The 26,936-nt window shown below is 49.7% G+C and overlaps 2 protein-coding genes across 3 annotated transcripts in view; one reads left to right on the top strand and one right to left on the bottom strand.

Moving 5' to 3' along the window:
- CHSY1 (chondroitin sulfate synthase 1) overlaps window positions 1–5,110 on the top strand; it is a 57,669-nt gene extending 52,559 nt beyond the window's left edge. Inside the window, exon 3 of the mRNA XM_032195238.1 lies at window positions 1,687–5,110. Coding sequence (XP_032051129.1) covers window positions 1,687–3,279 — 1,593 coding nt within the window. The 3' untranslated portion in view covers window positions 3,280–5,110. The remainder of the gene's footprint in view (window positions 1–1,686) is intronic.
- Window positions 5,111–11,961: 6,851 nt separating this feature from the next.
- LRRK1 (leucine rich repeat kinase 1) overlaps window positions 11,962–26,936 on the bottom strand; it is a 73,994-nt gene continuing 59,019 nt past the window's right edge. For both annotated transcript variants that reach the window (XM_032195267.1, XM_032195268.1), the window contains exons 25-34: window positions 26,680–26,846; window positions 25,582–25,779; window positions 24,646–24,923; window positions 24,329–24,523; window positions 23,355–23,506; window positions 21,655–21,772; window positions 20,228–20,344; window positions 14,334–15,169; window positions 13,655–13,756; window positions 11,962–12,236 (exon numbers count right to left, since the gene is read on the bottom strand). In XM_032195267.1, the coding sequence (XP_032051158.1) occupies window positions 12,059–12,236; window positions 13,655–13,756; window positions 14,334–15,169; window positions 20,228–20,344; window positions 21,655–21,772; window positions 23,355–23,506; window positions 24,329–24,523; window positions 24,646–24,923; window positions 25,582–25,779; window positions 26,680–26,846 (2,341 nt within the window). In that variant the 3' untranslated portion in view covers window positions 11,962–12,058. The remainder of the gene's footprint in view (window positions 12,237–13,654; window positions 13,757–14,333; window positions 15,170–20,227; window positions 20,345–21,654; window positions 21,773–23,354; window positions 23,507–24,328; window positions 24,524–24,645; window positions 24,924–25,581; window positions 25,780–26,679; window positions 26,847–26,936) is intronic.

Here is a 26,936-nt window from a genome sequence, read left to right as displayed (position 1 = left end):
TCAAAGTGGATGAAAAATAACGTGTTAGTAGCAGAGGAAGCAGCACAGGGACACCAGTGATGAACAGGGTGCCGGTGAGTGGCAGAAGAGGCTGCTCGGGAAAGCCTGAGCACCTCTCTGCTGCACGCAGGAGCACACAGCCAGCCTCTGCCTATGGCACTCTTAAATGCTGCACTTTTCTTAAATCCTGGGCGGCTCGTTTGTGCCGTGCCAAGAGCCCATAGCCAGGAGCTTCTCTCTCAGCCACGTCGTGGTATGATATTAATAAGAGGCAGCCTCTGGCCTGAATTGCTTCCAGGCAGCAGGAGTCACTTGGGGGAGAGCGGGCAAGAAGGTGAACGGGGACAGGAGTGGAGATGGGGAGGGCGAAGAGACGTGGAAAAATGTGCTGGCTTTCTCAGCCCAGCTGAAATCCCCCCCAGAATGAATGACATTTGCTCAGATCAAAACCCAAGCACACGCAGGTTGCTCCTGCACTGCCCGCAGTGACCGCTGAGGTTCAGGTCGAGGGATGTGCACAGCTGGGTCCTTGGGGCAGCGGCGATTAAACCCAGGTGTCAGCTTATCCCGGGGGTTCCATGTCTGTCCACAATAATGGGAAAAATGTGATCGAGGGCCTAATAAAACAGGGCCTCTGCGGGGCCCGAACAGCTGGGAGGAGCATCGATTCCCTGCCTGAGAGGGGGCCTTTCTGTGCCTGTGCTTCTCCTCTTCGTGCTCAGTTCAACTGTCGTCACACTTGGGTCTTTGTTATGTTTGTCTTTGGGATTTTAGCCCCGATAATTTTTACAGCCCTTTTGTACGTACTGTATTACCTATGGCAGATTCTGTTGGCAGCAACACAGACTGGCTCCTCTGTTAAACAAAGCCGCGGTATCCGCTCCTCCGGCAGGTCGATGGCATTTGTGTTTCGATGCAGAATCAACCCGTGACCTTTTAAAATGCCCATTGTCCAGGCTGGTGTGCAGCACTGACCTTGAGGGTTAGATTTTTTTCCCCGTCTCCTCGTTCCAGCCTTCTGGAGCTGCTGCAGGAATCTCGGGTGCATTGGGCTTTCCACTGACATTTTAATTGACAGGGGATCTGCAGCTTTTTCATCCTTCCTGCATGGCACTGCAGTACTTTCGGCTGGCATATTCAGCACCTTGACCAAAACATTCATCAAACTGGATTTTTTTCTGTGCCTGTACTCTGTAGCTTTAATACCTTTTACAGCAACTGGGTGTAATGGAAAAGCTGTCATCATCCTTGCTTACTATATATTCGGCATCCTTCTTATTGTTTTATTATCATTATTAAAGCCCAAGGGAAGCAGAGGAATAGTGAGAGTTTTGTAGTGGAGGCTTCGTGTTTGTGTTTCCTGGCGATCGCTGTTAGGAAGCAATGAGCTTAGGATCTCCTTACTGCTCAGTTGTTTGGCTGACGCTGGCGTCTCCAGAGTGGGCTGTAGTAATCCCAGATCCACGGTAGATGTTTCTTTCACCAGTTTACAATGAATAATCCTCTTAATTTCCTCGACTAGCAGCTGGTATTGCTACAACCTGTGCCTAAAACCAAGAAGGGCTTATTCAGAAAGCCTTCTGGCCGCGCGAGCAGGGAGGCATTTTCTCCCCGTGGGGGCTGCGTGGGCTGAGGTTCCCAAGTCCGGCGCTGCAGGGCCGCTAACTTCTCCTTCCTCTCTTCTAGATGCAGCAGCTGTTCTACGAAAATTACGAGCAGAACAAAAAGGGCTATATCAGAGACCTGAGGAACAGCAAAATCCACCGGGCTATCACGCTGCACCCCAACAAGAACCCCCCCTACCAGTACCGACTTCACAGCTACATGCTGAGCCGCAAGATAGCGGAGCTGCGCCACCGCACCGTGCAGCTGCACCGAGAGATCGTCCTGATGAGCAAGTACAGCAACACAGAAGTCCACAAAGACGACCTGCAGCTGGGGATGCCTCCCTCCTTCATGCGGTTCCAGCCCCGCCACCGGGAGGAAATCTTGGAGTGGGAGTTCCTCACGGGCAAGTATTTGTACTCGGGTGCCGACGGGCAGCCCCCTCGCCGAGGAATGGACTCGTCGCAGCGGGAGGCGCTGGACGACATCGTTATGCAGGTCATGGAAATGATCAACGCCAACGCCAAGACCCGGGGGAGGATCATCGATTTCAAGGAAATCCAGTACGGCTACCGCAGGGTGAATCCCATGTACGGGGCAGAGTACGTGCTGGACTTGCTGCTCCTCTACAAAAAGCACAAGGGGAAGAAGATGACCGTCCCCGTCAGGAGGCACGCGTACCTGCAGCAGACCTTCAGCAAGATCCAGTTCATGGAGCACGAAGAGATGGACGCCAAAGAGCTGGCCAGCAAAATCAACCAGGATTCCGGATCCTTGTCCTTCCTCTCCAACTCGCTGAAGATGTTTGTTCCGTTCCAGCTCAGCAGATCAAAAGTGGAGAGGAAGGAGCTCAAAGACCAGAAGATCAACATCCTGATTCCTCTCTCCGGACGGTTTGACATGTTCGCGAGGTTCATGGGGAATTTTGAGAAGACGTGCCTCATTCCAAACCAGAACGTCAAGCTGGTCGTCCTGCTCTTCAATTCCAACTCCAACCCCGACAAAGCAAAACAAATCGACCTGATGAGAGATTACCGCTCCAAATACCCCAAGGCCGACATGCAGGTTTTACCGGTGTCTGGGGAGTTCTCGAGGGCACTGGCTCTGGAAGTCGGATCCTCTCAGTTCCAGAACGAGTCTTTACTTTTCTTCTGTGATGTTGACTTAGTGTTTACCACAGAATTCCTCCAGAGGTGTCGAGCCAACACGGTTTTGGGTCAACAAGTATACTTTCCCATCATTTTTAGCCAGTACGATCCAAAGATTGTTTATAGTGGAAAGGTTCCTAGTGACAATCATTTTGCCTTCACCCAGAAAACAGGTTTCTGGAGGAACTATGGCTTTGGTATTACCTGTATTTACAAAGGTGACCTGCTTCGAGCCGGCGGCTTTGATGTCTCCATCCAGGGCTGGGGCCTTGAAGACGTAGATCTATTTAACAAAGTCATTCAAGCTGGCTTAAAAACTTTCCGAAGCCAAGAAATTGGAGTAGTCCACGTGCATCACCCTGTTTTTTGTGACCCCAACCTTGATCCAAAACAATATAAAATGTGCTTGGGGTCCAAAGCTTCGACGTATGGGTCCACGCAGCAGCTGGCTGAAATATGGTTTGAAAAAAATGACCCGAGTTTTGGGAAAAGCAGCAATACTAATGGCTCAGTGAGGACAGCCTAATGTCCAGCTATGCTGGAAAAGACTTTTTTTTTAATTATCTAATTTATTTTTGGGAAAATGTTTTTTGATAATTCACTTTTAAAAGACCACACAGGATATATTTTAGAAATCATCGTTGTTTTCTTACAAAGTGCTCATTTTGAGAAGAACAAGGCCGTTGGTTTTTTTTTGTTGTTGTTGTTGTTGTGTTTTTGTTTTTGAACAAAACTGTGATCAATATTTGCCTTCAGACAAACAAACAAAAAAAATGTTTTAAGAATTATCTGACCGATCTGCGGAAGCCTGACTTGAATTAGAATTTCCTTATGAACAAAAGATTGTTTCCTACCTTTTCCATTGCTGTCTTCGTTGCTAGGATTCTGTAAATTGGGACCTGAGCGTTCAAGCAGAGTGACAGAACGCTGTATCTAAAAGTCGTTGTGACTGCTGCAGTGCACAGATTCTGCTTTTTTTTTTTTTGTTGAGGATAGCCTTTATTTTTGAAATTGTGTTGGAACAAAACGAATCAGTGTGGCGATGGTAGGGGTGTTCGTTGCAGGAGTTTTTTCAGATGGCTGATTATTTCAGTTAAAAATACACTTCCACTTGTTATGGCCAGGCAACTTGAAGGGAGGGGAGAAAGTAAGCACAGCCTGCGATCAGATGAGTCCTCGTAGAAATTTTTGTCTTTTATATTCGGTCTGTGTGTGGATCCAGGGTTGGAAGAATCCGTGGTGGATTCTGTGCTTTACCCTCAACCGCTGTCCTGTCCGGAGCCGAGGCCGCGTGGTAGAGAGAGGCTGAAGCATAAATGAATGAAATAAATCAAATGAGAATCCCTCGCAGAAAAGCGACAGTACACACCGAACAATTAGAGCTCCCTAACGAGGACTTTGAAAAAACTTCCAAACAAAGTGTACTGCACCCGATTGCATCGATTTTGTTCAGTTACGTGATGTTAATGGGAACAATTATTACATTTGATTACTAGTTTTGTTTTGTTTGGTTTTGTTTTCTGTATCTGATAGACCTTTAATTTATTTAATATCCATTGTTTTAGGTTCTTGACCTTTCCTTGAATATCTGTTAGTCATTTTAATATTTTATATATATATATATGTGTGTGTAAATATATATATATATATTAGGAATGTATTGCATCTTCTCACTGATAAGGTAGTGTACATCATATTTGCAGCAAATGATCTCCAAAGATTACTTTCTAAAATATTTTTTCATGGAACTTTTTTTTTCTTTCCCAAATTTCTTTAACATTTTTGGAACGGCTTACGAAAGCTTAGGAATTTTTCTTGGTATCCTAAGAGGAATCGGGGATGGGGAGGCTGAATACAAGGAAAGTGTGATCCCTATGAATTAACACCTAGCAAGGTTAGAGAAAATATACAAAATAAAGTGCCTTAAAGCCAGAAAGGGAACCCTTTACACTGAGACTTAAGCAGTGAATGGACGTTGTCGTTGAAGCAGATGATCTGTTGGGACCTACCTACCTGTAAATATCTTGCTCAGCAGAAACAAAAAATAAAAACCAGCGAACAATATATTTTTCTATCGTATCCTCCAGCACCATTTTGTCTCGTTGCTCTCAGTTCCACTTTGCCTACTCTTTGGGAAGTGGAGAATGGCGAAAGAAAGGAGAAAAACCGATGCTTAGGTTGTTGCCACGTCTGAGGGGATCTTATGGAGTAATTGCTATTCCAGTAGAAAAAAAAATAACCATTGTTTACACATGTATGGAATATGAACTGCAACTAGCGTAGAGTCGATGTCTTATAATGTTCATCGTTTTTTGGTGACAGTCCCAAGGATGTAGGTACTTGGATGGATTCAGTGCATGGAATTTTTTTTTTTTTTTTTTTAAGACTTGCTTCTAAGATGCAATAAAGATTTTTTATTTGCAACCGGAGCTCCTCATGTCGTCTGCCTCCGTCCGTGCCCGTGACGCAGCCCTGAAGGTGAATTGGCCTGGGGAGGTGGAGCCTGGCAAACCAGCCCCTCTCTTCCAAAGGGTTTTGACCTCTCTGATGTGTTTCGGCTTGGAAGGAGCCTGGTGCCACCTCGCTGGGCTGGGGGAGAGGGAGAGCAGCCTTTGTGGTGGGTCCCTGGGTGCTCCCGGTTGGGTTTAATGGGGGCTTTGGGCTTGTCCCTGGGGAGAGATTAAAAGTGCTCCCTCTGCTAACAGAGACATCTGAAAACAGCCGTAACGACACATCTGAAGTGACAAGGCTGAATAATTGAGTTGCGTTTTGTGAATTTAAGACAGTAAAAATTATTGTGGAAAGCACTGAGTGCTTACTTCGAATAGCTCTGCTGCCTTTATCACGGGTGTTCAGTATCAGTGTGGGGCTTTTTGATGTGAAAAATAAAGTCCCAGAGCAAGAGTTTTAGGGATTACAGAAATGTTTCTTTGCAATAGGGAGGGGGGAAAACAACGACTTGTATTTGTGGCTGCAGAACAGAGCTCAAAGAATATGAACCCTAAAGAACTGCACCAGAGGATGGGGGGGAGGGAACAACTTATACTTCCACCATATTTATTAAGGTTTATGATTATGCAGGACTTCTTTAGCCCATAACAGCTGGTAGAAGCAGAATGCATTTAAATGCAAAAAGCCATTTAATGAAAAGCACCCGTCCAGAGTTGTTGTTTTTTTCAGTTGCTGCAGTTTGCTCCAGCTCCCAGACGAGCCCAAGGAGTGAACACGAATTTTACACCAAGCTTGGAGTCAGCTCCTGAGGCCCACAGCTTAATTCAGCACGTATTTTATGGACTTGCAGCTTCAAAGTAATCCATTTTAAAGTTCAATTTTAAATTATAGCCATCTATGATAAAGTCTAACCTTATAAAACAACATTTTATGCTAAAATAAGCTCTAGTTGCTGCCCGAGTTTAAGGAGGTTGCACAGGTGGAAGCCATTGGGTCTCAGGTGCTAACCCAGCCTCCGACGGAAATTACTTTTGGAGCTGGGACATTGCCCTTGCAGTTTGCTTCATTTCTTCAGTTCAGGGAGAAGGTTTCTAAATTTTGAAAGGTGAATTAGCAGCGGGGATGCCAGGAGCGTTTGCCTGCAGCCTGTTCAGATCCACAGGGTGTGAGGATGTCAGTCTGAAACAGCGCAGTGACCGAGAGCAATTTGCTCAGCTGCTTCTCCTGCGCTTTAAAACTGTTAAAAAAAAATGCAAGGCACTTCGTTCCCTCGTTCTCCCTGTGTGCTTAGCCATGGTGCAGGGTGGCAAGGGCAGCAAATCTGCAGTGAGCCTCAGGCTGGCGCATGATGGAGGCTGTGCTGGGCTTTGTGCTTTGTGCATTAACACAGGAGTTAAATCAGACCTGACCCTTCAGGGAGGAGCTGGATTTACTGCCACCCTTTCCTAAAAGCGCTTCCTCTCAGCAGCTTCTGCCCTTGCTCAAGGATAAATGGCATGAAGAGAGGGGATGGGGAACGAGAGAGAACGGGACTGGGAACAGCAGCACGGCGCTTCAGTGGCCACAGCGCTCGGAGCGCCTCTTTGCAGGTTAAACATTTGTGTGCAGCTTTGCAGAGTCACGGTCCGTGGAAGGATTTCAAGTTCTGGTCCTTCAGGCACAGTGGGTTTTTATTGCCCTGAAAATGAGTTACCAGCTTTGGCCTCCAAGCGAGTTCCCTGGACCTGGCCGTACGGCGCCTTCCAGCAACATCAGCAAGAAAGTCCCAGCCCCGAATCTGCTTAGTCTGGAGTTTTCGGTGCAGCGCTAACTTTACGCTGCAAATCATTAGACTAAGTCGTTTTGCATGAATACTTGCTAAAAATATTCCGCTTGCACAGCCAGCTTCACTCGAAAGGTTTTTGGAAGCCGTCCTTCAGAGGCCGTGCAAGCTGCGCGAGCAGGTTTCTGTTCGCCCGGGCAGCCGCTGCCGGGTCCCCCCGAGCCCTTTGCTTGGGGATCAGGTTGCTGGGCCCTGCTTTAATAACTGGTTTTGTGCCCAGCTCTGTAATCTCTACTGCTCTGGGGCCATGAGTTATTGCTCTGGCTGGAGCAAATTCACTTTTTTTGGGCCAAAATGCGCTCAAAGGCTTTTTTTCTCCACGGGGCATGGGCAGTTTTGGGGACATCAGCTCCCCCGGCTTGGGCACATTCAAGCTGCAGCGCAGACTCATCCCATGGGCATCCCCCCGTGTCCTGCCCCTTGGCACCGCTGCCCCAGGAGCTTCTCTGCCCTTTTCCAAGCTGCTGCCGACGTTTCCCAGGTGCAGGCGCCCCCAAAGCAGCTCCCTGGGGGGAGCGGCGCTGCCAGCGCAGAAATCCACCGGGCTGCAAATCACCTTTATGAGCGGGGAGAGAAAAAAATTTAAAAAAATTGAATTAACCTCAAAAAAAAAAAAAAAAAAAAAAAGCAGACGGAATACGGGGCTGGCTGTATTTACTTTCACACTTTAATTCAATAAAAACCTCGACTTTAATTGACCTGAATGGGCTCCAAGGTTTCCAGCGGACTGGAAGCAGGGGTCCCTGGCACAGGGGACCTTCGCCGGGCGCGGGGCCGGCTCCAGGCTCCTGCTTTGCTGCTCGCCGCCTCTTTGTTCCTTTAGAGAAGGAAGACAAAAAGGAAAAACCCCCAGAACCCACACCTTTCTGCTTTATTGACTTTTCAGTGACAGGGCTCCTGCAAGGGGCACACTTCAAAGCCGCTTGAGTGATTGTGTGCTAAAACAAATGCCCAGAGCAAACAGGCTGTGACATGGGGAAGCCGGGTGCTGTTTGCTCTGCTGGCGCTGGCTCTGCTGGGGGTGTTTTGTGTGGTTCTGAAACCAAAGGTGGGCCCTGGGGCACCTATCTCTATCCCTAATCCCAATCCCTAATCCCAATCCCAATCCCTAAACCCAATCCCTATCTCTCTCCCTGGCTCCTTCCCCATCCTCATCCCTTTCCCCACCCCCAGCCTATTCCCCGTCTCCTTCCCATTCCCTTCTCCTCCCCTTCCTCATCCCTTCCTCTCCGTGTCCCCATCCCCAGCCCTTCTCCTCCCCCAGCCCCATCCCATCTCCATTCCCCTCCTTATCCCCAACCCATCTCCAAGGCTGCAAACCCAGGGACATGACCGATGGCTTCTGTCCCTGCAGGCCGATGCTTTCCTTCATTTCTGCTCTTCAGAGCAAGCGCCGCGGTCCTGTGCCTGGCCCCCAGCCCCCCCCCCCCAGCCCTGGCTTCTCCCCCAAAATAATAAGAAAAAAATTAAAAGAGGCAAAGCAGCGGGGCACTGCCGGGATCACTGCCCCCTCCTCCTGCTTCCCAGCCAGCTCCCCGCCTTGAGACGTGGCCAAGGTAATTCACGTCAAAACACAGACAGGGCTGGGAGTCTGAGTGGAAAGGACTTTGTTTTGGTTTGTTTTTTTTTTAATTGAATTTTTTTAATTGCTTTTACCCCGAGCATCCCTGGGCCGGTTCTGGCAGGGCCCAGCAGCTGAGGAGCCGAGCACCACCGCCTTCTCCCAGGAAATGAGGAGCTGCGTGTGAGCACAAAGGGACTTGAGAATTGTTTGGGTCTTCTTTGGGAAACTCGACACAGCTGAAAAGTTCCCGGGTTTGTGACAGCTCCTCGGCCCCCCAGCTGGGGATTCGGGGTGCAGAGCATCCCTGCAGTGCTACCCAAACCCCTCAGAAACCCCAATCCCCAGGGGTCAGAGCGACGGCTCCCCGAGGAGCGTTGATTAGGGCCGGAAGATGCTCAGAAGTGCTTAATGGGGCGGAAACCAGCAGCCCCCTGCACCTCCACCTCCCGTAACAAGGCCCTGGGGGTGCCGAGACCCCCCCGTGGCTGCCCCGGGACCCCGCGGCCGGCGGGGGGCTTCCCGCCCCGTGAAAGCTCTGCGTAAAAGGCCCTATTGTCAAGCTGAGGAACTAAGAAATAAAACAGGACCGAATTGTGCGGAGGAGCCTTCGCCGGCTCATATTTTTCCTACGGAGCGGGCCGGGCGGCGGGGGCCCCGCAGGACGCGGCGCGGGCGCCTTAATGCTGCATTCAGCAGCGCTGGCCCCATAAAGTCCCCTTGTAGGGCCCAGCGGGGCCGCGATGAATGGGGCCCTGTGGCCGTGCCGAGAGGTCTGGGGGTGGCAGAGAGCACGGCCCCGCTGCGGGGCTCCCCGTTCGTGATGGGGATGGGGAATAAAAACCTAGGGGAGGGCTCGTCTCAGGCAGGAGGTGGTGTCCAGGGACATCCCCGTTGGGCTGGGACTGGAGGAAGCTGCTGAAGGTGCCGTTCTTACGAGTTTTTAAACCCCAGTGACATTTCTCTAGGCAATGCAGTGAGGAAGATGAACGGCTCGCCCCAGCAGGGCATCAGCTGCCTCCTGCCCACAGCAAATCCCAGCCCGGGGACACGGTGCCCCTAAACCCCACCCTGTGCCCCCATCCCAACCCTGTCCCCATAACATGCCCCAGGGTGAGCCGAGGACACGCTGGCAGCCCGAAATAGCCACCCTATTTCCTGTCCTTTTAACATTTGCTTAAAGAAAACCAATTTCCTTCGGTCTTTGGGCAGCAGCACACGAAGCACCGCGCGGCCCCTGCCCGTGGGGAGCGCCCAGCCCCACAGCCATGGGGACACCGCTGGGAGAGCGCAGGGGACTCGGTCCTGCCCAGCACCAACCTGCTGCAAGGGGGCAGGAGCAGCTCAGCACCACGCAGGGAGCACTCCCTGCTTCGTTAGCAAGTAATTAATGGCATAACGCCCCCCTCCCGGCCCCTTCCAGGCCTCTGCTCAGCCCCGGGTTTAGAAGCTGGGGTTAAATAGTGAGGACTGGGATTTAGTCAGCTGTCCTGAGGCAAGCATCAGCCCCTCAGCAGCTCCATCCCCCACCACACCCCCCCAGCCCCTCTCCCTTCCCGGCCGACCATCCCGACCCGCTGCAGACCGTCCTTTCCCGGCAGCAGGCTTTGCAGAGCAGCGGCTTTATGATGTGTCTGGGGGCGGGCGGGCGTTTAATAACAGCCCGGGAGCTTGGCAGCGGGAGCAGAACAAAGGCAGCTTTGTGCCCGTGCCCACCGCAGGTGCCGGCGAGGCTTGGGCTGACTCCTGGGGGCGTTGGTGCAAGCCCCCGGGGAGCTCGGCCCAACACCGGCCCGGGAAGCGGTGCCTGAAGCAGTGCCCGGGATGTTTTGGGGTGAGGGGGTCGATAAGGATCCACTGTTGTTCTTCCAGACATTGTCCTCTCAAAGAACACACCGAGGATGGATGAAGTTCAAGCTGTTTTACAGCCCCCAGGGGGGCTGCAGGGATTGCTCACGCAACTGCTGGGGCAGGGCTGAGCCATCTCTGCGTGGGACAGCGCAGGGCCTGGGGCTCCACCAGCTGCTGGAGGGATGGAGACAGGTAGGGCCGTGCCAGGAGGTTGATTGATAAAGGATAAATCCCGTGTCCCCCCCCGTGGTGCTCACCAGGAGATGAATTTTAATCAGCTGCTGCAAACCCCGAACGCGCCGCAGCCGATGCAGGCGTGGGCTGTGAATAAGGAGAGCCACCAACGCAGCGCCGCCGGGGGGAGGGATCTGTTTATTTTAAGATACACTTTGTTTCCGAAGAAGGGTATTTTAGCAGCCTGCAACAGAAACGTGAACCAGACGGTTAACCTGCCCGCTCGGCCTTGGCCAGCCTTGCCGATGCTCACACAAGTTTCTCGGGATAAAAATTAAAAAAAAAAAGGTCCAAAATCCAAACTGTACAACAGCTTTTTACAGGGCGCTTGGCCGGGCTCACTTTTTACACTGCTGTACAAGCTCGGGGTAACGAAGTGCAGTTGTGTTCGGAGCCAACGCGCCATCCGAGGCCGCTAATGAAGATAAAATAAAAGCTGCAGTGAGCGGAAGCTGAACAGATACACAGGCAAATTAAGCTTATTGTGTTCCTGATACTCCAGAGTGCATTTACCAAGAGAAAGAGGAGCAGAACAAAGCCAGCTTGTAAGCCTTCCTGGTCACAGGGCTCCCTTCTTGACACATCAGGAAGCGTCTGTCAAACCGAGCGGCTTTGCTTTGTATCAGCTCTGTCTCACAATTGACTTTGCAACAGTGCAATTAAACAGCTCACTGACTGAGGTTGTGCAACGTTAGTGGCTGAGAGATTAATTTTCGGATCTCTCGCAGTAACACCACACCGCAATAGCTCGGAGGAACCAGCGAAGCACCGGCCAGCCAAAGCGTATCGCCGGGTCCTGCACCTGGACGTCCCTGCACAGCGGTCAGGGCAGGGGCTCTGCCTGGAGCAGCCTCTGATGAACGTGCAGGGATGCGGGCAGCAGCCCCGCAGCAGAGGGCTGGCAGCAGGCACGGCTCAGGAGCAGGGCGAGTGGGGCACTGCCACGTGCTGGGGCTCCCAGGACAGAGCCCGCTGTAGTAAAGGAGCTCTCCTGGCTGACAACACGCACCGTGAAAAAAAGCAGCAGCAGCAGCCAGGGCATGCTGAGGGGGAGGAGGGAACTTAAAACAGGGAGAAGGAAGCTCAGAATAAAGGGCATGAGCAGAAGTGCAGCCACCGCCACCTCCTGCTCACAGGGCAGCGTGTGGCAGGCGGATGCAGAGTGCCCACGGCCCGGCCTCACGCTGGGGCTGTCAGTCTCCAAAATCCCCAATGGGGCTCCAGCCACCGAAAATCCACAGAGCTGGTTAGCAGCACAACACAGGCACGCTCCCCACACCCCTGCCATCCCCTCCCTGCGCGGGGCCGTGCCCCGGAGTCCAGCCGTGCCCGGAGCAGGACGCGTCCATCCTTCTTCCTCGGTCCTTGGCTCCCTCGCCTCGAGCACTACCTCCGCTTTCGCATGCAGGTTTCGAGCCTCCCCAGCTCTTCGTAGGCCTGGTAGAAAATGTTGAAGTCTCTGGAGCTCCAGCCCCGCCAGACAGCCAGGCACCACTCCGTGTTTTCGTTCTCGAAGCAGCACACGACGGTGTCCTTCGCTATCAGGGCAGCATCCACCAGTGTCCTGGGGAATCAAGAGCAGAGAATGGCATCAGCGCAGGGAGCTCTGTTGAGGCAGCTCCTGGCCCGTAATCTGGGAGGCTCTGGCTCATGGGCTTCTCTTTCCAGCTACTGAATCTCCTTTTGTAAGCTGCAAACCCTTGGGAAAGGAGAGCGCAGCAAGGAGAGGGATCAGGAGGCTTCACAGCCTCCTAGTGCATCCCCTGATCGAGCCACGGGGACTGAAGCTGGGCCCTGCAGGCACCCCAGAAGGAGCTGGCAGGCAGAAGATGGTGCTTGTGGCCTCGCAGGGTTCAAAGGACAGGAGTCCTGCCCTAAAAGGGCTCTTTCCACCACTCCAATAGCAGATGGGGGAAGACCAGCCCCAAAACATCCCCCAGAAAGGCCCCCAGACCTCGTCAGGGAGCGCTGGCCACGAGGGCTGCGTGGCATCCTTGGCAGCTGGTTTTTATCACAAACCACCCTAAAAAGCCATCTCCCTTCCCGTCCCCGCTCCATGCAGGGCTGGGGCTGGCTCTGGGTCACCCATAAAACTCCCCACGCCCAAGTGAGTAACGGGCTCGGAGGAGGCAGGCAGGATCCTGCGCTCATCCCGCTGCTGCGGGGTGACTCAGCGGGCTCCACACTTCATTTTTTCCCCTATTTCTTTTCAGGAACCGAGCGAAGCAAAAACCCAGCTAGCCGTCACCGATAGCTGAGTGCTGCCTAACCGATAGAGACACTCGATTAGCGAGCAGAGGGAAGGGCAGCAGCACTTTGATCTCACGCCGTGTTTACCCAGCGGTAATAAATGGTCATTTATAATCCTTAGCACTGCTTAACCTCCATTTGTTTGGACGTAAATAGTACAATCCTCGCCCGGTATTTAAGTGATCAGCAGGAACCCTCCCATCTCTCCAGCAGCTATTTATTTACTTGGACGCTGGCTTGCTGCATGAAACATTTCACATTAATGTATGGAGCTGCTCCCCCCCTGTGCTCCGGGAGCCTTCCCCCGGCCCGGCCCTGCCGGCAGCACAAAGGTGCTCATTTAGAGCCAGGACTTCAACCTGAGCCACGTGAATGAAGGCACAGACGAGCACCACGCTCTGCATAAATACTCTGCTTGTTCTTAACGCGGGGCCCGGGCCTGCCAAGCTCCAGCCAGCTCCTGCCAGGTGCCGGAGCCCTCTGAGCACCGGGCAGGATCAGACCGACACTGCTGGCCTGACACCGGGGACAAATCGGTGCTGCTGTCACCTTACGGGGTGCTTGGTGGCTGTGGCTTTTGGAGCGCTCCAGCCTGTGGGGTTTTGGATGGTGCTGGAAGGAGAAAAGAAGCTCCCGAGAGCCCCTGGAGGCTGCAGAGCCACCCTCTGCCACCCTCGGTCCCCTCATGCCCCTGGGAGCTGGTGTGGAAGGCGCCGTCCCAGCCGGCCTCACCCGTAGGGAGCCAGTTCCCCAGCCTTCAGCACAGCAATCACTCTGCCCCGCTGGGTGCCGGATTCCTTCTCCAGTCCGATCACGATGATATCCCCCCCTCTCCTGGAAGAGAAACAAGGAGATTGTACCTGCACCCTGCAGTGGGGACCGCTGGCAGCCAAGGAAAACCCACGTTAGGTGTCCATCCCCTGCCACAACCCCTCCCGTAGCTATATGGCCTTCTATAGGAAAGGGGGTGCTGTGGTATGACCAAGTGTGATCCCAAATCTACCATGAGAGCCCCTGTGACTGGCAAAATCCCATTTCTGGTGATTTCAACCAGCTCAACAGGAGGCAGTGGGAGCTGCCAGAGCTGTGCCTGAGCGAGGGAGCTGCCTGCTGCTCTTTGTTTCCTCAGTAGCCAGGGAGACGGGGTGCTGAGCCTCACCACCCACTTTTCCATGCTGCTGAAATCAGTCTCATGAGACATTAGATGTGACCATTCTGCCCAATGCCAAATTTCTTTTAAAAAGAGTAAAAAAATTGATGTACCGTAGTACTGGGAATGTAATTTCTCAATGGTACTGAGGTTTTCTGGGCAGGTGAATCACACCGGGCATGCCACAGCTCCTGAATCAGCTGGAGCTCATCTCTCACCCAGGGATTTGGCTCAAGTTGCTCTGGTAGGTGACCCACTTACCTGGGGATCCATATGAGGTCTTTCACTGCAAGAACCTTGACAGCTTGAAGATGCCGTGCGCTGTCGCCTGCAGGCATCGCGTCGTGATCCGGGGAGGGCTTCAGTTCATGGAATTTGTCAGGCTCCTCAAAATCCGTGGAGAGCAGCGCGCTGGAGGAGCTCGTGGGTGAGCTGGGCAGGCTGGAGGGGCACCGGGCGAGCCTGGTAGGGGGTGAGGAGGAGTAGGAAGACATGGAGCAATAGTCTGTGAGGGAGTCCTGGTGGTTTAAAATCTGGGTGCCAACCTCCGGGCTGTAGATAATGCTCATGTCTGCCAGCGAGTTTCCCTCCAGGCCTTTGGGGTTGATGGGTGCGGTGGCTGGGATGACGGCGGAGGGCTGCTGGATGGTGAACATGTCTCGGAGGGGGCTGCAGTCCCCGCAGAAGTAGCGGGCGCAGAGCTGGTAGGTGGTGACGTGGTACATGACCAGGAAGTTGCTCTTCTCGTCCAGGCACCACACCACCTCCTCCCCGTGGCACTCGGAGTTGCAGGCGATGGACGTGATCACCGACGGCGGGCTGAAGGGCTCCAGCCTCCTGCTGATCTCCATGGTGGAGCAGTCTATGATGAGGATGCCGGGGCCGTTGCTGTACCACACCTCCGCCCCGCTGCTGGTGATCTCCATGGCCTTCACGGGGTAGGGGTTCTGCCGGGCGTCGTCGTCGGGAATGTTGAACTTGGACCTGTTGGCCGTGTGGGAGCACAGGTAGGAGCAGGTGTCTGCTGGGATGCCCTGAGCGACCGAAAACACCGCCACCAGGCCATCCGACAGGCCGGCCAGCACCACGTAGGAGTTCTGCAAGAAAGAGTCGGCAGTTTGTCTCTCTGGATTCTTTACCTCCTCCCAACACAAAACCTTTCCATCCCAGAGGCTCTGGCTGCCTCTCACCAGCCGATGAGTACGCGAGTAACTTACCCCAAATCACTCGGCGATAACAGCAACATAAAAAGAAGTCATTACATGGAAGCTGCTGCAGAGCCACACTCCTCTCACCCAGTATTACCTCTCTCTTTATTGGCAAGGGAGGATAGACGGGCCTGGCAGCCAGCCCCGAAGGTTAACAAATTCAAGCTGGAACATGTTCAGAGACAGCCATCACGATCCCAGGAATCCAGCTGTAGAAACCCGGCTCACATCCAGAGAGGAGTGAAGCACAGTGAAGCTATTGCTATCAGGCTAGGTAGGAGAGGAATGGAAGAAATGCAGGAGGAAATGGAGAGAGAGGGAGACAACCCAACGAGAGCATGGAGTGATTGCATCTGATGTCTGCTGCCCCGATAGCAGCTCATGGACATCCCAGCGGAGGGCACAGAAGCAGCAGCAGCTCAGCAAAGCGGCTGCTGAGTGCTGGGAACAGTTCTGTAGGTTGCTAAAAACCTGCCCCCGACTACAGATGTGTTCACTGCAGGAGCTGAGGCCAGCACTGAGCTCCGGTATGCTGTGTCCTGTGGACAGGGGGCTGGAGAGAAGGCCACAGCTCACTGCAGCTCCAGCTCCCCGCAGCAGCGCAAGCGGCTGTTAAACAGACAGGGAAATGGCTCTCCTGGGAATTAACTCCCCATGACCTTGGGTCCATACCAGAAACTCCCCATCTGTGCAGCAGATAAAACAATGCCTACCTCAAAGGCCTTTATTTCCTCCCCAGGGAGCAATAACTTCTAAAAAAAAGCCTTTTTGCCCAGGGCTTTTGCGTGGATACAAAGCAAAGCGAACAGAACCAAACGACGCGGCGCTGCCGGCTGACCTGACACAGCCTCACCCCTCCACGGCCCCGTCGCGGCCAAAAGCTCTGCCTCCTGGCATGCCCGGGGCTCCAGCAATGCTGCCTGCCTCTGTGAGGTGGGACAGGGACCTGGCGTCACCCCTTGCTGCTCAAAAATCAAGGAAAGCTCGTGCCCTTCCAGAGATCTTTGCTGTGCCAGCCCCGTGAGATAGCTCTCAGGCTGCTTAGGTCCAAAGGGGCCAAAATCAGCATGTTGAGCTGCTCTCAGCTATCGAGGGGCAGATAGCACAGGGATAAGTATTAATTTAATTGATAGGACTGTTTGCAAGGCTCATTAAGAGCCTTGGAGTAAACCCCGCTATCTGCACACAAAGTGTGAGTAAAGCCATCGGTGTGCTGAGCCCGTATGACTAATCCGAATCACGGCAGAACTTCCCTGTAATGGGAAAAACTCGAGAAGACAGTGGAAAGTTGTGAAATGGGACTTGGACTTCAACTCAGTCCAGTCCCAATTCTCTAACAACTAATTAAAAGAAACCCAAGTGGCCTGCAGTGCTCGGTGCCACGGCCCTGCTGCCATGTGGATCTGGTGTGAAGGCTCCTGGAGATGCCAGGAGGTTGCATCAATAGGTTGGAACATGGCACAGTGCTTTGCACAAGCTGGGCTTTGGATTTCTTATTTTTTTTTCCTTTGGAAAGGAGTTTGATTATTTAAACCAGAACAAAACAAAGCAAAACAGCCCACATTTCTCTGGTGGAAAAGGTCCAACTTTTCAGTCCAAAGGACCCTGCATACCGAGTATTTCTTACTAAAAATGGAAAATTTAAATTGAAATGGGAACATGTGAAATTGAAAGGTTGAATTTCATTGTTTTAATGACCAGAAAATTGTTGCTGAGTTTCATTATCAGGCGCACTGCAAGAGGGTGAGGAGTTCCATGATGCTGTGGCTGTGCTGCTTCAAGGGCTTACGCTGGCTCTGCTAAACATACTGTGGGTTTGCCAACCTGGACTGCTCCTCGCGTGACACAGAACACTGTTTGGCTTCAGAGTTCTCTGTAATTTTGTCTCACTTGCTTTGAAAATGCTGAATTATCCAAGCATAGTCTTCAAAAAAAAAAATTATTTCCTTGATTAGTGTCAGCTCCCGTAAAAGAATCACGATTCCCTCTGGATTTGATAGGCCAAAGCCCCCCTGCACTGAGAAAGCAACACCACAACCGGGCAGAGCAGCACCAGTTATACCCACCGAGCTTTACTGCTTGGACCAACCATGCCAAATTTTAGCCTGTCTAGACTACGGTGGGAGCAAATCTGAAAGATGTTTTATGCTTTGGGGCACTTACAACTCGTAGACTTGGCTGTCAGGATTCTTTAATCCACTATTACCACCTCTTTGTTTAGGAAAGGAGGAGTAAGAGCTCAAAATCCTGAGAAATGCCCTCTACCTGCCATCGCTCGCCTGACGAGGACAAGGATGTGATCCATTTCACAGAAGAGTGCCCCTGGGTGCTACGGACCCACCAGACTTCGTTAGGTGCTGGTGAGGCAAAAGCTCTCCCCATCGGGGTATTACAACAGCGACCAAACGCAGGCAGGGCGGCAGGCTCCAGAAACCTTAAGTAACTTTCTCAGAATTCATTTTCAACATTTGAGCCCCACGAGGAGCCAAGAAAAACATGCAGCAACAAAACTGCATTTGAAGTCTCCGTCTTGCCAGAAGCCCTGCTGTGCCAGCGAGGCAGGCCTCCGAGCAGGGCTGTGACGGGATGTGACGGGCAGCACAGAAGATGAGCTGGCTCCAGACGTCCCGTCCTCAGAGCCGAGGACAGTGCGAGGCTCAGAGCCGCAGTGAGCAGGTTAAAATAAAAAAAAAAAAAAAAAGCAGCCCCCAGCTCCATGGCCTCGGTCACCTCCTCCCTTCTTCCCCGCGGGGTCTGGCACTGCTGGCACCGAAGGCCGCAGCAGGCCGCAGCCTTTAAATGCAGCTTTTGTTTTCGTGTGCTCCAGGTTTCTGCAGGAGGCCAGAGACTCGCACCCATTCACATCCCTCTCTCCTTCAGCACTGCTTTGTGAGAGTGCTGCAAAACCATTTAGAAAGCAATGTTTCAGTCTTTTTAACCTGTTTGTGTGCTTGCTGGTTTTTCTGAAAGGGAGCGCGCTGAAAACTTTATTGTTTTGTCAGAAAGGACGATACTGGTGACAGAAACCATGCAACAAAAAAGCTTAAATTGTACAAGACTTTTCCTTGGCGGGTGAGTTTTGGATTCTGGGCCCCTCTCTGCTGCTTTTAAATTTCCATGATGCTTCCTTTGGATGAGAAACCAAGTTTTGGAAACTGTTTCTTTTGGATCAGCCTTCCCAAGGCAGTCATAAAGAATTCCCCTTCCCAGCAACATCCCTCGGCGATTCTCTGACTGCAAGTTACCTCACATCTCATCAGCTAAAGTCTTTCTTCCCAGGGAAATGTGAGCAATTCTCTTCTCCACTGGACAATAATTACCGTGTGATAACTCTGATACAACTCGCTGGGCCATACAGTAAGTTTGACAAGTGTAAGCTTTCCACTTAGCTTTTTGGGAAGAACTGGCTGTGTTGAAAAATGGTTTAGTTTCTTGCCAACCTGGTCTGCACATCCCCATGGCTGCTGCTCTGGCTAGTTCACTGCCAAATTCATTCATAGAAAGGAGAGAGGAAAAAGTAAGTCCAATAAACTGAGAAGGAGTGCGCTGAAGGGATGTGGATTTCTGGAAGGTTGGGTAGGGTCGGGGGAGGAAGGGAGGTGTCTAGACTCAATATTACTATTGTAGGGCCTGGCATTATTTATGACATTTTCTAGGCAAGCCACAAACTGAAAATAGAAACCAGGAGACATAAAGCCACTCGTAACCCCTGAGGAATGGCTTTGCAAGCTGTGTGACAGTGGAAAAGCTGAAAGTGAAAGACTCCTTCGACTGTCCTGGACAAAACCTTAGACAGCACGAAAAAGAAATTTGCCCTGCACAAGAGAAATGAAACTCCACAGTGAAGAAACGCTACAGGTTTGGGAGCCAAAGAAAGCCGACAGACACAGCCTCCCGGTGGGTGAAATTCATCCCTCTGCCAGCTTTAGATCTATGCCCTCCTTGAGTCCTACGTACACCATGTTTGGAAGTTGAGTGGTACACCTTACACTAACCATCTGCCTTGGCCTCAGTCTGCAGCAGTCTAAGCAAATGAGCCAGAAATGGACAACAATGCAGAACGGACACATGCTATAAAGCAGCTTCACTGTCGCTCTGAGAACTGCTCCATATTGAGCTTTTAGACTCCTAACAGTACACTGGCATTTGCAAAAACTACACAGCTATCAATAACGTTGGAATATAATTATATGTTTTCACTCAAGGTGGCTGTAGGCAAACCGGAGGTAATTTAGCCCCAAACCAGTTTTTATACATCTCCCAAGACTTGCCCACAATAGGCAGTAATGTCAGATTTCGCTTGCCAGTAATTGGATGTTATCATTTCCAGAACCAGAGAGATAGTATACAGCTTTTGTTATTACCCATAGGTGGCAGTTCTTGGACTGCATTTATTATTGAAATGTTCCCATTCAAAACTGGAAAGAGAAAAAAAAAAGTGTGGCTGGGCCTAGATAATATTTAAAGATGACTGTGCACACAAACAACAGCATGCACACATGCCAAGGAAATAGTGAGTGCAACAGCTAAGCTATACCCGAGTCCTCTGTTAACAGCTAACACATCTCTATACTAATTATTAGTTCACGTCCCCTCTACTTTGCTTGATCGGCCTAAACCTTGTCTTGCAGTGATGTGGAAACACAGCTGGAAAACTTCCTTGTGGAGGTATTTGATCTATTTTGACTATTTTCCCAGCAGGCTTGGAAGTGCCAGCTCTGGTCCCCGACTCAGGTTCATGCCCACGCCTGTGTCTCTTGCTCTGCTGGCAGAGGCACAAAGACCTGGAAACCTTCTCCTCCCACTGCCAAAACATTCCTAGACATTGCAAAGTCCTTCAATGCTGGCTAGTGACAAGTGGCACAAACTCTGGCAGCTTGGCCCAGAAGCAGGCAGACGTGTCTCACTAAAGTTCACTTTCCAAGTAAGAGCTGGGTTCCTCCTTACCTTTTTGACAACAGGCATTACCAGGAAGCAGCTCACAGTAGCAGGAGTGTCTAAATCTTTTTGTGGAGCCTTTAGAGGACACATGCCTTGCAATCCGTACACTGAAATCTTCTGGTCCTGTGAAAAAGCACATAAAATCCAATAAATTTCAACCACCTTTCATGCTGTTAACATTTGGTATCTGGACAAGATCAAATTGGTTCCAAAAACAGTTCTTATTTGTGTTTCTTGATATCCAAAGCTTGGGTTTCTCTTTGTTTTCTCTGGAGACTGCCTGCCTTGTCTGTGGGTAGAAACTGGGTACTGCCTTCCCCTGAACGAGCTGTGGGCACCATCCATGAGCAACCAAAATCACCACTACAGGTCTTTTATCACCACATCTCTAACAGAATTTGACAACTCTGCACAGAACACGTCAGGACAACTGAAACACTTTTTGTGTTATTTTACATTAATCTGTCAATTCAAGTAAAGCCAATATTACACTGTAGGTGGACTTACACCTGCTTTACACCTCTTGTGTCCACTAAATGGAAATAGAACACCTGGTTTGGGGAATATCAACACATTTAATTTTGATCAAAAAGGTGGAAATAAAATGCTTCAAGATTTCCGATTTACACTTTGTCCATATTTCTTGTTATGGAAAAAATAGGAATATTTGAACTTTGCCTCAATTTGTGAGGACAGAAAATATCAAATATCTTATTCTCCTACATGGAAGAAAGATCAATACTCTCATTCAGTTCCAGCATCTATACTACAGCTGAGTGAATTAACCAGCACAAACTACTTATTTAGCAAGTGTGGCCTTTTCCTCTCTCTCTGAAACTGAGCTTCAGGAACATTTCAATGTGTTTCAACTATTTTTTATTTGTTTTTTGTCAAATGATTGTGTCAGAACTGGCTGAGACTTAACACAGCCCTTTTGGATGGGCAGACAGGGGCTCTGAGAGATAAATCAGCCATGCTCCCTCACTCTTATCTTTTCAGTCACAGTTTTCCAGGGTGAATACGGAACTCGGGTACCCATTTCCCACCAACTTTCAAATCCCTCAGGCCTCTTTCAAAACCCCACCCTTAACACATGGTTTCTTTCACTGTTTCCCTTTATCACTTACAGATAAGGACATTTCCCAGATGAAACCCCTCAGCACAGATATGCTACAACCTGGACAGCTTCATCTCAGGCAGCAGAGGTTCCCATGACCGCTTTGAACACCAGGAGACATGATTTTGATCTAGGTGTCAGCTAAACAACTGGCAGAAACAATACACCAGGGAACAGCAGACATGAAGTCATACTGCTCATCTGAGGTGCCCGTTGTCTCAAACACTCTTAGCTTTACCAATTTAATAGGCTCTTCATTTGTCTTTTCTAATGATGCTCCTCGTGAGCAGGGCACTGAAGTGCAGGACATGCTTACCTCTGTGGCAGCCCACAGGGCATTTTGAAATTTTAGCTGGCAGCACAGCCTCATTCCTGGGCAGCTCATCCTCTCCACTTCTATGACTCCTTTCTCTGGATTCACCACCGTGTAGTTTCTGAAAAGAGAAAATCATTTGCTACTGCCAGCAGCCAGTCTGCAGTCTGCTACAGGATGGTACTCAGCACTTTCATCCAACCCATAACGTGATGTGGACAGTGCTACAAGGCTCCCCACCCCTCCAAAAGGTCGTCATAAGGGAAGAGAAATACAGATGTGCCACATCTCTTCCTCAGGGGACAGATGCGTGATTGCTGCAGTGAAGATTTAACTCAGCTATCTGACTTTGCACTGAAATGGATTAGGAGCACTTCCATGGTCTGTTACTATAATTCAGCTGCGAGACAACTAGCTCCAGCTGAATAGCAGTAATTAATAGCTGGGAGGTCTGAGCCTTTCTTGCCCATTAAGATTCTCAAGAGAGTAAGTGTTCTTTCTCCAAGTCCACTGCCTCAGTATTATCTTGCTTCATTACTTATTCTAGTACATAAACAGAAGACGACGCCTCTTCCACATAAGAGCAAAGAGCTGTAATCTGATAACAACATTTATAAATATGACTAATTAATATTTTTGGAACTACAAGGATTTTTTTGTTTTGTCTTGGGCTCGGTGAAGGGTTTGGGTGTTTCAACAACAACTGGATATTCACAATCACATCTGCGAGCCCAGATGTTTCACCAACTGTGGCACAAGCAATTACACATCCTGAAATCTGTCATATAGAAGTAATTTGTTATTCAGTGGTCTCCAGCAATTGGATTGTCCAGTCAGGAAGCAGATTCACTGAGATACATTGCTGTGAATATTTGGACAGCATCCATGTATTCAAAATACATCTGCGAGTGCCGTGTGTCCCACCAGTTACATCAGGAATAGCTACACTGGCTGCGCTGAGCGACTGACCAAGCACCACAAACAGCAAAGCAAATAGTTCACGAACAAATCCCGTACCTTTCGCACTAGGTTAATGCTTACAAATAATGAATACATGAATACACAATTCAGATCAGTTTGTGAATGTTTCCAAATAAAATGGGGACTATAAAAATCCGTAACATCCATAAAAATAAACCTAACTAGCTACGGGTCACATGTGGCTGAGCAAAATGCCATCATCTCAGTCACAATTTAATAACATTTAAAGCACATGCCTACTCAGTGTAGCACACATTTTACATGAAGTATACACTTGGATGCACACACAGCTTCAGGCATGTGGCTAACTCCTGATGATTTCAATAGGGTTTAAGCATGTGCTTAATTGCTTTGGAGAACAGAGATGGAGCTGCAGTCTCAATTAGGAAAGGTTTAGTGTTAAATGGCCTCATTAGGAAAGGCAGAACACGTCTGTTCTCATGTGCAAATGCTTCATCCTGTGTGTATGAATCATTACACTGCCCTAATCTTCTCCTCATATTAACTGAAGCAGAGTTAAGCTCATTAAATATCCTTTATAAAGCAACCACTGTTCCCAATTAAAAGAGTTTGGGAAAACAGTGTTCAATGTATCCTTGGCATTCACCCAAGTTCACTTTCACCTTCCTTACCTCCCTCCCAGAGGCATTAGTGAAGACACTGAAGGATTTTTACTATAATAAGAAAAAAGGGAAAAAAATGACTAATATGAGCCATCTAACCTGGTGTCTTCCTTTCCATCCCAGAACACCACAGTGTATTCCTGTCCTTGGGAGCAGAAGAAGGAGGACTGCTTCCCACATGACAGCAGGTACATAAATGTTGCAAAGGTAGGGTCTTTCATCCGTCCTACAACAGAAATGGCCAGTGGACGCTGCGTGGAAAGGAAAAGAGACAGACATGCATCACACAGGCAGCTGAGGCCCTGATGAAATAACAATCGTAATAGTCATTATTTATTGAAGCTAGTCAAGAAATATGACTTCTTTCATAAAAGTTCCTGCTATGTATTCAAGTCTGCACCAAATCCTCCTTACGAATCCCACCTCATTCATTCTTAGCATCCCTCTGTATCCCAGACACTGACACCAAATATCTTCTGTATTTCCATGTTTTGGCCCATGTTTCTCTTACACGTTTTATTTATGAATTTCTTCAGATGTAACAACTTTGGAAGCTGACCCAATCTCACAACAGAGTCTAGCTGTTTGTGAGTCACGCCAACCTTTGTTTGAAGGACAGGAGTTCTGAAATGCCAACTTAATTAATGAGAAATATAATGCAGCAAAATCCTTTTTTCAAACTTTAAACCCTTTTCTTATCCCCTCATACTGCCTTTTATAATCTCAGGGTTTTTGAAGTCTTTGTAGTTACAGTCACAGCATGATACTGTAGCTGCTTCTAGAAATTATGGGTAATGTCTTGCCCGAGTGAAATCAATAGCTTAACTGCCATTGACGTCAAGGGACCTTCGTGTCACCCCAGATGTCTAAGGCCACCAATCTGCCATTGTTTCATTCATAAAACTCTCATTTAATTTAGTAGAAGTTCTGGGTCAAATCAGCAGGAGGGGTAAATAGGCAACCAAGCTGTTCTGCTGTACCAAGACAGAACCCTGCTCTCCTCTGTGAAGAGGCCTGCCAGAGCCCTGTAGCTACATGATCAGAGAACACTGGTGCTGAGGCTTGTCTCGTACCTTTTCTGGCTTAGTGTCCCAACACTCCATCATGAGTGCCTGCATCCTATATAGTTGCACCTCTTCTGGCTGACCAAGAACAGGACGAATCCCTTTAGACAGCTTCTTTGCAATCTGGAGCTGGTGTTGTCCTAGCACAGGCCGCTGACCCGACAGTAGCTCGTACAGGACCATCCCGTATGAGAACATGTCAACCTAGAGGCAGCAACAGAGAGAAAAGGGCAAACCTCTCTTGGTGAGTGGAGAGGAGAGCAAGAAAGACCACGGTGGGAAAGCCTGTCACCCAGGGGCTGCCCCCATAGATATGCCAGATTTACCTTCTCATCGTAGACTATTCGAGGCCTGATCTCTGGGGCTTGGTAGCCTGGTGTGCCTTCCACACCAAGTGCTCCTTCATGGAACGACTGCCGGGAGATTCCGTAGTCAGAGAGTTTGATGTTGATGTGCTCTTTGACATCCAGTGACCACACCAAGATGTTGTCTGACTTCAGGTCGCAGAAGATGATGTTCTTCTTATGCAGGTAGGCAAGGCCTGTCACAATCTGATACGCTATTTTGTGCGTCAGCATGTGCCCCAGTGGCACAAAGGAAGACCCTGTTACAAAGGAACAGCCTGACTTCAGTTCTTGTAATTGTAATAGCTCCTTTTTTTCCGCATTTCTTTCTCTTTCAAACTCCAGAGCAGTAAGTAACCATTTAAAACATCACTCAGCGCCACAACTTGAAGTGACACTGTTCATGTTACTATACGCATCTGGCAGTTCCATTAGATTTTTTTAAAAGCCTTTCACTTTTAGTCACCTGAATCTTCTGGTGAAAATTAGTGTTTGACTGCAAGTTGACACACAGCCAAGGTGCCAAGAGGGTCAGATGGCCTCAGCCTTTCTCAGAAGGAGTGTCATTCATTTGACAGTGAGAAAAACATAGTTACTAGCGAATTTAGAGTGCCAGACACTCATCTGCAGGGGCACCAACACAGACTACTCAGGCAGCATTGAAGTGAGATGCACTTCTTATTAATTTGCAGAGGAATTGAAAACCCAGGTCTCCAAGGAAGTTCTGAAAACCCTGAACATCAATTTTTACTAGGTTACCAAAGGTATAGTTTAAGAGCAATTCCATCCCTCCTACTTCCCCTAGTATGGAAAAAAAATCCCCTTCAGTAAATTAAGCAGTAGTTTCAGTGCTGTTTACCATTTGTCTCTACTGTGACTCGGGGAGTGAGCTCTCCCAGGGGGAGACCATGCTTTTACCTTTGGAGTTTTCAGATAAGACAGTGGTGAGGCTGCCCAGAGGAGCCAGCTCCAGTGCAAAGCAGAGTGGGTGGATGCTGATGCCAATGAGGGAGACGATGCAGGGATGTTGCAGAGAGTGGAGCATGCTGGCCTCCTGGCGAAACTCAGAGAAGTTCTTCATGGCGTCCATGGCTCTCAGGTGTTTCAGCATGGTATCTGGCAGGACAAACAAACCCCTTCTCACTCTCCAGCTAAGAAAGCATGTTAGGGACTTTTTGCAGGGTGCTACTCACAGAGCAAATGAAATCTCATGCTGTCCTTTTTCAAGTAACATTCTCTCAGTGTAGACATTATATAGAAGAACCTTCAGTGGAAGGAGTCTTCTCCACCCTTTCCTGCCTGCCCTGCCAGAAGAGGGACCCTTTGTGGTAATTGTCCTTCTGCCATGAGACACCCCAGGCTGCTCTTTCTGAAGGCTATCTGTCACTGGGACAGCAGCTGGCCTCTTCCACACCTCAGGGGTTCACTGCACCTTTCCCTGATAAAAACGAGGAAGTGAGGCACTTTCCCCATTTCTTCTGTTCATGGACTAAACCTCTGGTGGAAACCTGGGCTCAACACCCAGCATATGCAGTATGAGAGGCTGTCCCCACCTGGCGGATCTGTCAGGTGGAGAAGAATTTCCAATTTCCTTTCTTGAGGTGCTGGTACAGAAGGGGTAAGACATGAAAAGGTAGAGACCTGCAAGTCCTTAGTGCAAACCCATGCAAATACACACTACTCATTGCTAAATAGCTTGGGAACAGGAGACGAAGTCTCACCTTCCACCCCAATCAATGTCTCTGCCATGGCACCCTATGAGTTTCACCCAGTGACATGCAGATAAGAAGTTTTCTACAGTGCCAATGACCTTCTCTACATCTTACAGGTGCTTTCATGAAATACTCGTTAAGATGCATCCTCCTCCTCCATGAAAACACATCAATTTTTCTATGAATTTCGAAGCAGCATATAAACAGGTGCTGCCAGCACTTTGGAGAGCAAAGGCTCTTTGGTTTTAGCTTGTGATCACGGGCTGCAAGAGCTGATTCCCAATACTAATTTTGTGTACTGTACCTACAGCTGAAGTGGGAGAACCGTTGCATTTTTTTATCTGAAATCTCTTCACAGCCACTGGTTTTCCTTGGTATCGTGCCCGATATATAACGGTTCCACTTCCACCCTGGCCAAGAACGTTGTTTTCATTTTCACTGCATTCCAGTTTGCTATTTTCCAGGAACAGCCTGCCAAAGAGATATTGGGGCTTTTTAATTAAAAGAAAGGCTTCAAAGGCACTGTAAATTCACATATTTAATGCCAATTTCACAGATCCT

Source organism: Aythya fuligula, chromosome 11 (genome assembly GCF_009819795.1).
Source record: "Aythya fuligula isolate bAytFul2 chromosome 11, bAytFul2.pri, whole genome shotgun sequence".
Lineage (NCBI taxonomy): Eukaryota > Metazoa > Chordata > Aves > Anseriformes > Anatidae > Aythya > Aythya fuligula.
The sequence above is the reverse complement of the archived record's forward strand: the minus strand, read 5'-3'. Positions and strand labels throughout refer to the sequence as shown.